At 42.7% G+C, this 12,010-nt stretch overlaps 1 protein-coding gene across 3 annotated transcripts in view; it reads right to left on the minus strand.

Moving 5' to 3' along the window:
• Positions 1-567: 567 nt before the first annotated feature.
• The window catches only part of ADCY8 (adenylate cyclase 8), a gene marked incomplete at both ends in the record, with an annotated part of 219,780 nt that continues 208,337 nt past the window's right edge, over positions 568-12,010 (minus strand). For all 3 annotated transcript variants that reach the window (XM_080939054.1, XM_080939053.1, XM_080939052.1), the window contains 4 exons: positions 568-1,055; positions 3,282-3,396; positions 4,732-4,824; positions 5,223-5,369. In XM_080939054.1, coding sequence (XP_080795180.1) covers positions 568-1,055; positions 3,282-3,396; positions 4,732-4,824; positions 5,223-5,369 — 843 coding nt within the window. The remainder of the gene's footprint in view (positions 1,056-3,281; positions 3,397-4,731; positions 4,825-5,222; positions 5,370-12,010) is intronic.

Here is a 12,010-nt window from a genome sequence, read left to right on the forward strand (position 1 = left end):
TTTAAACACTTTCTTGCTTCTATCCCTGTCTGAAAGTAGATTACATATTGCTTTAATAATATGTCTGTTGTCCAAAAGCAGGATATTAGCTCCACGAGAAAAATACTTTTGCCAGAATTTATCTGGGGCATGAGGCAGCGTAGGCACAATGCAGATGATCAACAGTATCAATCGAATAAGTGTACAGGTACTTGTAGGGTTTGTGAGGTCCTTATGCCATGTCAGAATTTGACATAATACTTGGCTTGGTATATGGTTAGTATTTAGAAAATGCCAGTTGTTACTAAGCACCTAATATCATCAAGGTTCTGTTTGCACATGCCCTTTTCCATTTATTATGCAACTCCTCTAAGTCAGATTTTTGGCCTTAATGATGTTGCATACAAGAAATAAGACCAATAAGAGTGGTGAATGAGGAAAGCCTCAACTTGTACACGTGATCTTGGATATTCAAAGACCAATGAAACCATCCTTGTTCTAAAAAAAATTAAACCTTTTTATTAGTATATTTATTTTATATATAAAAGAAATACAAAAAAAAGAGAAAGAAACACAAAGAAAATGCTTTTATGGCAAATCAGATTTGTCAGTGCCTTCAGCTTGTGCTCCAGGCTCCGGCCCACTTGGCGTTAGCAAAGTCCGCCGGTTGTAATGGCTCTTGATGATGCCCGAGTTGCTGTTCTCATTGAGTAGTTGCTTCTGCCTTTGCCTGTTGAGAGACTGAACAAGGCCAAGGACAACTGCAGCCAGAGAGTATTGCCCAGGAAGTCTCCTTGGGGGTAAGATGAATGGGTTGGGTTGGACTCGTCCCAGAAGAAAGTATGTTTTGATTTTTCCTTCTTGTTCACTGATGCCCTTCACATATATCTCTCCCCGGTAGTCGAAGGCAAAGCCCTGGTCCTTCAGGATAAGATAGGTCTCCTCAGGAACTTGGATCCGGCCACTCACTCCCGTGCTGTCCATTCGGCTGGCCAAGTTCACAGTTTTACCCCAAATGTCATACTGAGGTTTCTTAGCTCCAATTACACCTGCTACCACGGAGCCATGGCTGATGCCTACAAAAGAACCCAAAAGAGCAAGAAATAAGGTAGTGGAAGGGCAGTCAGGTGTAATTGGCATGTGCGTAGTCTCTTGGGGGAGTCACTATGTTAGACACTTCCTAGCCGCATCATCTGCATCAGTTCTTTAACTCGCGTGGTCCTCACTCTACTCATCTATGGACTGTGCCCTTGAGTAAGACACTGGGAATTTCTGAGCCTCAGCTTCCTAATGTGCAGGCTAGAAGCTATGTGGTCACTTCCAAAGCCTGTGACTTCTTAGACATCCTAAGCTGCATGGGAGTCAATGACATAATGTCCCTCAAGATTTTCAAGAGCTAATCATCGCTGCCATTCCTGTGTATTCTACTGTGTTTGTGTATGTATTGTGTTATGTATAGTGCGTATGTTATGTACAGTGTGTGCTGTAATATGTATGTATGTGTATTTTGTATAATGTACAGGGTACAGTGTCTATGTGTTGGGTATAGTAGATAGTTTGTAGTGTATATGTGTAATGTAGTACATGATGTATGTGTATGAAGAGAGGGCATAATGTATAGTGTGTAGTGTTATGTAGAGTGTAGTGTGTACTATGTAGTGTGTGTATGAACTATAGCATGTAGTGTCTGTGTGCACATGTATTTTTTTGTCATCTTAGAATAATCTTACTCAGAATCTAAAATGCGAATCCTACCAGTTTTCTCAAATCTCTGGTCAGAAGGTCTTTCCTATCTGTTATACTTAACAATACAAGAAGGAACTCCAGTCTCCTTCTAGTTCTACACACTGGTAGATTTTGCTTTCATTATCTGATGATATTATATTACCTGCTTTCTAAAGTCTTTTCTGTCTCTCCAGTAGGAGACAGGCCTGTCTTCTTACCCGTCCTGCCAGTATCAAACATGTCAGATGCCTAGTCAATGTTTATAGAATTATAGAATCCGTTCCCAGAGGAGACAGATGTGCACAGTACCCACTTAGAGGAAGTATGTCATTTCTAGAAGAGTCATTGTGGCTTCCTGAAGGAGTAAGCTTTGAAATTATCAATAAAGGCACATCCAAATAAAATACAGCAGTTTAATATATCACACGAAAGGGTAGCCATGATCTTACCAATGTCTTTAGAATTTACTTAGACTATTTCTCTTTTCAGGGCTAATACTCTCTTTTGATTCTTGGTTCAATGATTTCAATGATCTCAGAAAGGACACAAGGTTGATGGAAGATGTGGGATCAAGCCCTCGACATTCTTGCCATAGGATCAAAACCATAACTATAAATCCTTACTTTAAAGAAGAAAAGCATGTGCCATTCCTCTGATCTCAGGAACAGATATTGGTATTTCTCAACCTCCCCCTCTTCTCTTGCAAACTGTTAAAGGGAAGCCTAATGAAGTAAAACGACCTGTCAGCCACAGGACGCCTACAGCATAAAGGCAAAGGTTATTTAAAACTGTTGGCCACTAGCCAGAATGTCCATCATTTCAGAGTCAGGCTCCCCGAGTGGCTGCCGGCAAAACTGTTTGGCTGTGAGATGGGATATTAGGCTAGTGACTCCTCTGTTTTAGGACCAAGTTTCTTTATCCACAAAATTCAAAGTGAGCAAGAGCAGGGGCTTTCAGGCCGGACACCAGGAGGCTCCCGAAAGCCCAAAGCAGATGAAGGAGGAATAAACACATCACACAAGCATGGGGGATTTATTCAACTGTAATGATTGCTGTGGAGCTACTTAGCACAAGTTTCTATCCTTGCAATGGAAGGAGACCACACAGCTGAGAAACTACTACTTTCGGCTTGCATCTGACTCAGTACAGCACATGAGAGCCGTGATGCAGAATCCTTCAGTTGTCTGAGGCGTTACTGAGAAGGAGCAGGGGGCAGTTCATTGACCACCAGTTCCAGTAACAAGAAAAAGTCAGAATTTTATGATGCTTTGCTTATTAGCTACCTCTCTAAGCGTGCCTCTGTATAGGCATGTAGCACATAGACAGGCGCTAGGCACATGTATTAGAGGAGAGGCCAGCCTAGTGTTTGCTTTGTTCTTCTGCATAGGGCAGGATCCTGTCTTGCTGCCAGCATCTTCAATGAGGAAGTCTGGAAGGCCTGTCCTTGTCAGGGTCATACAGAACCTCATGTATTTTGTAAGAAAACTCTTTCCTGGACTGATGCCCAGGACATGGGAGGGGCTGATAGGACAAAGACACTTGGCTCAGTGAGGCCTCCACCTCTAGCCGCAGCTCACCAATTCGGAGTTCAAAATTGTTGAATGAATGCTTGTTGATTTCCTGTATGCTCTCAGCCAAGGCAAGAGAGAAGTCGGCCAGGGCACACAAATGTCCCCATTTATCTTCACACTGCTGGAGAAAACATGGGAGAAGGGTGCGTTGAATGTTACACACAATGTCTCCAGCAAAGGTTTTACAGTTTGACCCTAGTGTACATTCCTTACATGATAAGCATGCAAGTGAGCCCTATAGACACTCAGGCCACGAGTATCATCTCAGAGGTGTAGATCACAGAAGATTCAAGTAACACTACAGGGTGTGGGTGTCATTACATCTTCCTTTACATTTATATTTGTCCAGAAAGTTTGCTACATTACGGGTCCCCGAGTTTCCTCCCTGATGTGCACACATTTGTACGAATGCCCATCTGCACACAGTCCTATCCTTGTTCATGGAGGTTTTCTGGTTCAAAAGATGTTTCTGTTTCCTCGAAAATGCTCACACCGTCTGAATAAGGGATGTTCTGTGTATACTTGTGAACTCCCCGAGGGATGCATAGAGTGAGGCTCCTTACTTCCGCTTCAAAACCTGAAATGTAAAGTGAAGCTTTGTGGCCATGGCCACCTCTTCACAGTTGAATGGAATTGACTGTAGCAGAATTTGGGACCCTACAGAGGTTGATAGTTCCATTAAAGGCCAGGCATTAGGTATTTCTGGTCTTGTAGACCATATGGTCTTTGCTGTAAATATTTAGTGTTGTCATTTCGATTTTAAACAAGCAAAGGATAAAATAAAAATTAATGAAAATGATTGTGCAGTAAAACTTTATTTACAAGTACGGATGGTGGGGCAGATGTGTCCTGGAGGCAGTTGCTTCCTAACTCCTGCTATTGAGAGTCACATTTCTATACCAACATTGCTTTCATCTCATGTAGCTACGCTTTGAGCACTTTCCTTTAATAAAAACATGTGCAAGAAGGTTCAGTACATTGATGATTTAATGAGGATTCTATCTTTCCTAGTGACCTTGACTCAAACTCATCTAATGTCTGTTGAGTACTTACAAGGTTATAGGCTTTATATGGGGAACATGAAAGTTATCTCAGATAACTTACCCATTAGCCCTGGAAGGCCGACATTAGTTTCCCCATTAACACAGTCCGAAATTTTACAAAGTTGTCACCACCACCACACTTTTATCACTATTCCTCCCAACTCTCCTTCCCCCAATCACCATCACTAGACCACCCCAAGATCCCTCACCACCGCCCCCACAACCATCACCACTGAAATGAAGCCTGGGAGTTTTTAACAGCAACTAATTCAGAAACCTCTTTTTTTGTCAAGAGTGAATGCACATCTTGCAACCATGATACCATGATAAGAAGGTTTAGGTCTCCAAACCTTCATCAGCACTTGGCAACAGTCAGCCCAATGCACCTCTGTGGCCAAGTCTAAGGATCTTACCTGTTTCTCTGGTGACAGTCCTGAGACAGCCATGTATGTACTACCAATGGTCTTAATCTTCTCGATATCCTGAAAACGGTCCTCCCCAAGTAGCTGTAATGGATCCAGATCATGAAGTGAGTCCCTGTGTTTATAGAGCTGCTGTGTTTGGTTCTAGCAGCCTGGGGCTCCTGAAAGTGTGCCCCGCCCCCATGCACTATGGAGAAAAATCTAACTAAAATGATTGAGCATCCTTATGTGGGTAGAATGTTTCAGGAAGACAGATGAAAGTTCTGGAGTCCACTGCACACTGTAGTGACTAAACTAAATAATGATGTATGTATACCTGAACGTCCACAATGTGCAGTGATGAATTCTTGATTGACTTAACTTGTCTATATTTTATATACTTATCAAGCATAAATTTATTCAGATAAAAATTGACTGAAAATGTAATAACCTACTACATATTTATGTTTGTAAACACCCCAGAGTTCTGATCTTAGATTTACCTCATCAAAGTCAGCGATGATCTCATTCAGCAAGCGCAGACATTCCACTCCCTGGTTGTTCATTTCTGTCTGAGAGTAGAAGTCTGCAAATCCAGGGATGGAGGCAAACATCACCCCAACAGCATCATAGGATTGCGAATACAGCTCCTGTGGCAGAGAGGAGGCAAGATGAGCATCAGAGCTCAAGTTTTGCATGTTACCTGTGCATAAAGACCTGGAAGACATGCACAGGAACACAGTGGCAGGACAGAAAACAAGAGCTCAAGTACAATAGTCTACATTGTATGTCTCAGTACACCAGGCTGCTTTAATCAAATACACAAAGCTGGGTTGATTAAAACTACAAATGTATTTCTCATGTTCTGGATGCTTGAGAGTATTCAACAGACTTAGTGTGCAATGAGGAGTCACTTTGTGGCTCCAAGGTGGCACTAGCTGTGTCCACAAATGCCATAAGAAGCAAAGCAGCTCTTTTAGAACTCTTTAACAAGACCACTAATCCAATTGTTATGGTTTGAACACAGCGATTCTTCCAACAGCTTCAGTGTTAAAGACTTGGTCCCTGGCTGGTGGATCTAGTCATTGAGAGGTACTCTGGATCACGGGGGCTCATGAGTTAACTCTTTATGGATTGATAAGGAGGTATTATTGGGAGATAATAGAAAGTAGAAACTAGTTGAAAGAATAAGTTTACAAGGTATGCCCAGAAAAACACATCTTAGAAAACTTGGGAGGACACAGACGGCCCATTCCTTGTACAGTGAACATAAAATCATTAGGTGCATATGCCACAGAGGATGACATTTTCTGGCATCAATGGGAGGAGAGGCTTTTGGTACAGTGAAGGTTTGTTTTCCCAGTGTAGGGGAACGCCAAGGCAATGAGGTGGGACAGAGATCACCTTCAAGGAGGACATGGAGGGGGAGGAGGGATGGGATTGTGGGAAAGGGGATAACAGCTGAAATGTAAATACTGAGAATCTCAAGAAAAATAAAAGAAAAATAAAAAGTATGTGATCTTTAACCCTTTAACCTCAGGTAAGCCAGCACTTCTGAATGGCATGCTTTTGTCCTTGGCCAGTTCTTCTGGTATCCTCAATGACTGGTCCAGGTTTTCTCCATTCTTCCTAACCTACCGCATTACCCTTCTGTGTAGAAGATCTTTGTCTTACTTTATCAAGTACGTTTTTGGGTGGTAGGCAACTCTCCCTGTTTTTACTCCTTATGTGCACACATCTTCATGTGCAGCCATCTTCAATCCAGTCACGGTTCACCTCTTACTGGAAAGTAAGGTCTTGACCCTTATAATTTCTTCATCAGGGTTACCCCTGTCTTAGGGTTTCTATTACTGTGACAGAACCACCATGACCCCCCCAATAAAAACCAAATAAATAAACAAAAGATAAGTTAAAGAGGAAAGCGTTTATTCAGATATTACTTCCACATTGCTGCTCATCACCAAAGGAGGTAAGGACAGGAATCCAACAGGGTAGGATCCTGGAGGCAGGTGAAGAAGAAGCCATGGAGGGGTGCTGCTTATTGGCTTGCTTCCCCTGCCTTGCTCAGCCTGCTTTCTTATAGAACCCAGGACTACCAGCACCAATCACCATGGGCTGGGATCTCCCCCATGGATCACTAGCAGAAGATGCCTTCCAGCTGCATCTCATGGAGGTTATTTTCTCAGCAGAGGCTCCTTCCTCTCTGATGATGGTAGCTTGTGTCAAGTTGACATACAGAACCAGTCAGTGTAACTTCTCCTTTCCCTGCCAGCCCTCTCCTTTCTTATGTCTTACTTCCTCTCCATGCTTCCTGCTCTTTGTCTTCTCTAAGAAAGAACAGGATCCCCTGATCTGGCAGGCACATGTGTCTGTCAACCAGTCTCTCTTCATTCTGGCTTCCCTCCATCTTATGCTATACTTCTCCACTGTCTCGTTCTACTCACATCTCAAGCTGGAATGAAACAAATGGAGGGAAAGTCCTCTAACGTGGGAAAATGAGCACACACACGGCAGTCCCAGTCTCACTGGGCATCCACAGAGTCAGCATGCTGGCCTCCCAGCACCCCGAGTCTCTTGACATTCTGTGAAGTAGCTCATTTCCTCACGCTTGCACCCTTTAAGGTTTTGCTGGAGAAATGCTGGGCTGTTTTCAGCGTTCTGTCTGTGACTCAGCGAACGCTTCACGTTGGGCGTCCTTGCCGGACAGATCTCGTTCACGCTCAGCCTCCCCACCACCCGCACATAGCGGTTTCCAAATTTGTATTTCCAGATTAGTTCTGGGACTTTCTCACCCTGGACTGTTCTGACACTCTTAAAACTACGATGCTACAGGCCCAGTGTGTTTTCTTCATCACAAAGCATTCAGCTGTTCCTCCTTCATTCTCTAAACTGTTAGAAACGCAACACTTGTGAATTCTACAAAGGGGGTGTCAGTTATCATTGACTCTCTCTTGGTCCTGTAATGTGGATCCTATTTTTGTGTTGCTGCTATTTTAGAAAGCAGTGTCTTGCTTTACCAGTACTAAAGAAGCTTTCTACTCTGAAGCCTCCAGCCTTGTTCTACTCAAAGGTTCTCCATATGCTGCCTACAGTGATCTTTTTAAAGGGACATATATGATATTGGATATCACACACTCCTTCAGTCTTAAAGGCCTGTATGGACCACAGTTGTACTCAAGATCATGGAACATATTCATGGTCTTATTACCACCTACCCCTTAACCTAAGTGCCCACAAGTCCCTGATTCTTCTAAACCACTCAAGCATCTCTCCGTTTTGTTTCTGTATTGGTGCTGAACTCAGAGCCTTGAAAGTTGTGCTCCTCCACTGCCAGTCTGTCTTTGTACTTCCGTGTCCTGTTGTAGCTACTCTAAGAGGTGCTGTCCCTGCAAATTTCTCATGCTACACAACTGTCACCACTTATGGTTCTTGTGAGTTTTTCCTTTGGCCACAAGAGGGCACTCTGCCAATGTGGCCAGCAGCTTTGTACAGGCATAGAATTAATGTTTCCAAATCACAGGTCTCTGCAAACCACTGATAGGAAGTCATGTTTTGTATCCTCTTCCTTCACTCCTAGAGCCATGTAACTTCGAACTGTCAGATTATGCACCCACTGACTCTTTAGGTAGCTATCTACCAACAATGCATCAAACATCAGTATCAGTATCTTCTATATCTACCTTCCATTCTGTATTTCCTAGGATCTCCTTCAGGGACATTGCTGCCTCTGAAATTCTAGTTTTCAAGGTTTGCTTCTCGAGGAAGTTGAACAGTTTCTGTTACCACATTTATTTCTATTACCTGCCCCTTATTGGTAAATGCTCTTCCAGCCTTGAGGACATTCTAGTCTAGCTCCTTAACCAGGCAAATTCTTGTTTCCTGTCTTCACTAACAATGTAGAGAGGAGTCTGGCACAACCTTTCTAGGCCCTTGAATGAGAGCAGGAGTTTGACCTCAGTGCTCTATTGAATTGCTACAAGCAGTTCTATAATATGCCCCTTGCTGCAGCATCTTCGCTCTAACATCTAACTCTTCCTTTAAACACAAATCTCGTGATTGTGTGTTTAGTGCAATTCTGTAATATGATGTCCTTTACACAGGATCTGTTACAAGCAAACACCCACTAATAGTTATTATGTCAATTAATGACTTCTTGGTCTTTTCAGGAGACATTAAAGCCTAAAAAGTAATTTCACACCAACCTGTGAGTTATAACAATCCAGTGGAATTTTCTATCCTTCCTCCACAGATTAAACAAAACAAGACAGAGGAATTATGTTATTGCCTTGGATCACACAGATAACAGTGCAAGAGTTAGTTAAGGCTGGAAGGTTCTTACTTTCTTTCTAAGGTAAAGGTTTCTTCATTCTACTTATCCATGTGCACTTTCACTATCATGCCCTAGATTTGAGAAAGATGCTGTCCCTGGTTCATGATCAATCTTGAGTTTGAAGTGTAAGTCCATTTGGTTTCATCCAAAGGGTCATAGGCAGGGGACAAGTGGCTGGGCAGAGGAGTTATAGAGCACAGAAGAGCAACAGGAAATGGATTCCTAGTGTGGGATCCTACTCACTTTAGCCTGGGATGGGCATGCACGCACGGAAGGAAGCTAATTCTGCTTTATAAATTAGAGAATGCGTGTAAGTAAGCTTACAGAATCAACCCTCTGCATGCTGTGGTTTTGGTAAAAGTCTCTATTCCCCGGTTGCCTTTATTACTTTCCAAAGACTGTTGTCATAGAGTGACTTAAACAACATGAATGTATTTTCTCATAATTTGAGGGCTGAAAATTTGAGATCAAGGTACTTTCTAGGCTCTTTTGTGCAGACAGTTCATGCCCATCTCCTGCTCATCTTACTGTGTTTTTCACTCTGAGTTCTAATCCTTATTTTTTTGCAAGGATGCCAGTAGTACCAGGACCACCTTAATGACTTCATTCATTTTAACATGTCTACCTCTCCTATGAAGGCTACAGTCTGATATCACTGGGCTTAGAATTTCACACATGGATTTGAGGAAGCAAAATTCAGCCCAGGCAACCTCATTTTCTATGTACAAGTAGAGATGAAAAAAAACTTTGGCCTTAAAATTGACTCCATCATTACACACATTCAACTTCTTTTTTATTCCCTACATTATAAATGCCACTGCTGTGTGAAATGAATGTCCCCCTAGGACTTGTAAAACTATGTTTGTCCACTGGAGTTCTAATGACTCCTAACCCCTCCCTTACCCTTCTCCTTTTCATTTCAAAGTCTTGCTTGTATTTGGAATGTTCAGATTTCTTATTTTATTTTACATGTGTTTGTGAATATGTGGTATGCATTGATGTTTGCCTGTATTTGAATGCATATATGCATGTTTGCATGCTGTGGACACATATATGTGTGTACAGGTATGTGGCTGATATTTGGAATTTCTCTATTTTTCATTGACTGGTCCTGTCAATTAAACTGAGAGATCAACTCTGTGTCCAGTTTAACTAGTCAGGTTGCTCCAGGGATTCCACACCTTCCAAGTGCTGGTATTTGTATGAGTATTCACTATCTATGTCCTGGTCCTCACTCTGCATGGCATGAATTTTACCTCACTCTAGTTCCTCCTCTGATTTCCTAAAATGTAAAATAATGATAGCACCAGTTATTTTTACTGAGAAATTATATGCCAGGCACATCCCAGATACTGCATGCATCGTTTTATTTGATGCTATTAACTGCTTGAGGTGGATCTAATTAAGGCCTTTATTTTATCTAAGGGAGGATAAACAGGTTGTGGGTAAGTACTTTGTTTAAAACTCACAGTTGTGAAAGGGTAGAGCAAGAATTTATAACAGGATAGTCTGACTCCTGAGCTCAAACCATTACCAATGGTCGCAACAAAACGCTCTTTGTTCATTTAGGAATGATGACAGTATTAGTCATGATAAACAGGAACGTTCACTGCACCTGTGAACTTCTCTAGCACAGCATATGAATGTACAATTGATTTGGCATTACAAGGAATCTATGTTAGAAAACTGAACTTAATTTAGCTCTTGATGTTGGATTTACTCGAAGGGAGAGAAACATGAAAAGGTGGCTGGGAGTCATTTCTTCTCTTGGCCAGATGCTAACTGGTAGAGAGTGACCATGAGATGCTAACATTCATGAAGACAAACGCACTAGTACAGGCTCTCGGCTGATGACAGGTTAGACACATAGGAGACCAAAATGGGATCTGTTGTTTCTCCTCAGGAACTGGAACCAGAATTGCTCTACTGACCCTCTCACTGACTGACACAGAACAGGAAGAGTGGTGTGTATCTGTCTTCATGAGGGGCAGGAAGGGGAACCCATACTGTCGAGCTTACCACACTGGAGAAGAAATCTTCTTCATCTTGGACACAAACAAGTCCTTGAGGTGATAACTGCCAGTGACTCATGTCCCAGTTGGTGTGCCCTTCTCACTCGATCCTTCACAATTAGGTGAGGTGGAAGATCTTATGGGAGTTTTTCCTCCAGGAGATCAGAATGAATGTGGGAAGAGAGATGATGACCCCTGCAGATGTGGCCATTGTTCTTAGGCAGCAAGGTAGGCTCTCTCTGACCTCCAGCCCTCCAGCTGTGAAAGGGGTGCTGACTCTTCCTCTGCTGTGTGCCTGGCCCCACTGGAATGTCCTACTCTAGCTGGCTATTTGTTTCACTGCCCTGCAGCTGGCTGTGGCTTTGTCACTGGTTTCAGTGACAAAGTGAACCACCTTTATCCTTGTACTTTGGGGATTGGTTGGAAACAGCTTTGCACAAATTGCTGCCCACTGCGGTTTAAATATAAACTGTTCATAATGGGCTTATGTGCTGTGGACTTTGCTGTCAGCTATAGGGATTTAAGGCAGTGTTGGGTGTTGAGGCCCAAACCTCATCGATAGATGGACTTTGATATATTGCATTGCAGAGAGTAGGAAGTGGCTCATGGGACATGGATCCAGGAATGTACCTTATCCTCTGTTACCACATCTTGCTTTTTCCTAGTGGCAGTGCAGTGAAGTCAACAGCTCTGCTCTCCCATGTGCCTCTCCCATGATCCTCTGTGTCACCACAGGCCTGAAATCATGGTGGTGATCAGCATGGACTGAAAACCTTGAACCCACAGGCAAAATGAACCTGCCCTCCCTTCAGATGCTTGCTTGCTAAGGCAGTCCCCTAGAAAAGTGAAACAAACCAACAAAACCAAAACCCAAATCAAACCAAAACAACAACTACAACAACAACACCCCAAACCAAAGCTAAAACCAAAACCAAAAAATAGTGCACTA

The sequence above is a fragment of the Micromys minutus genome, assembly GCF_963924665.1.
Source record: "Micromys minutus genome assembly, chromosome: 27".
In the NCBI taxonomy this organism is placed as follows: domain Eukaryota; kingdom Metazoa; phylum Chordata; class Mammalia; order Rodentia; family Muridae; genus Micromys; species Micromys minutus.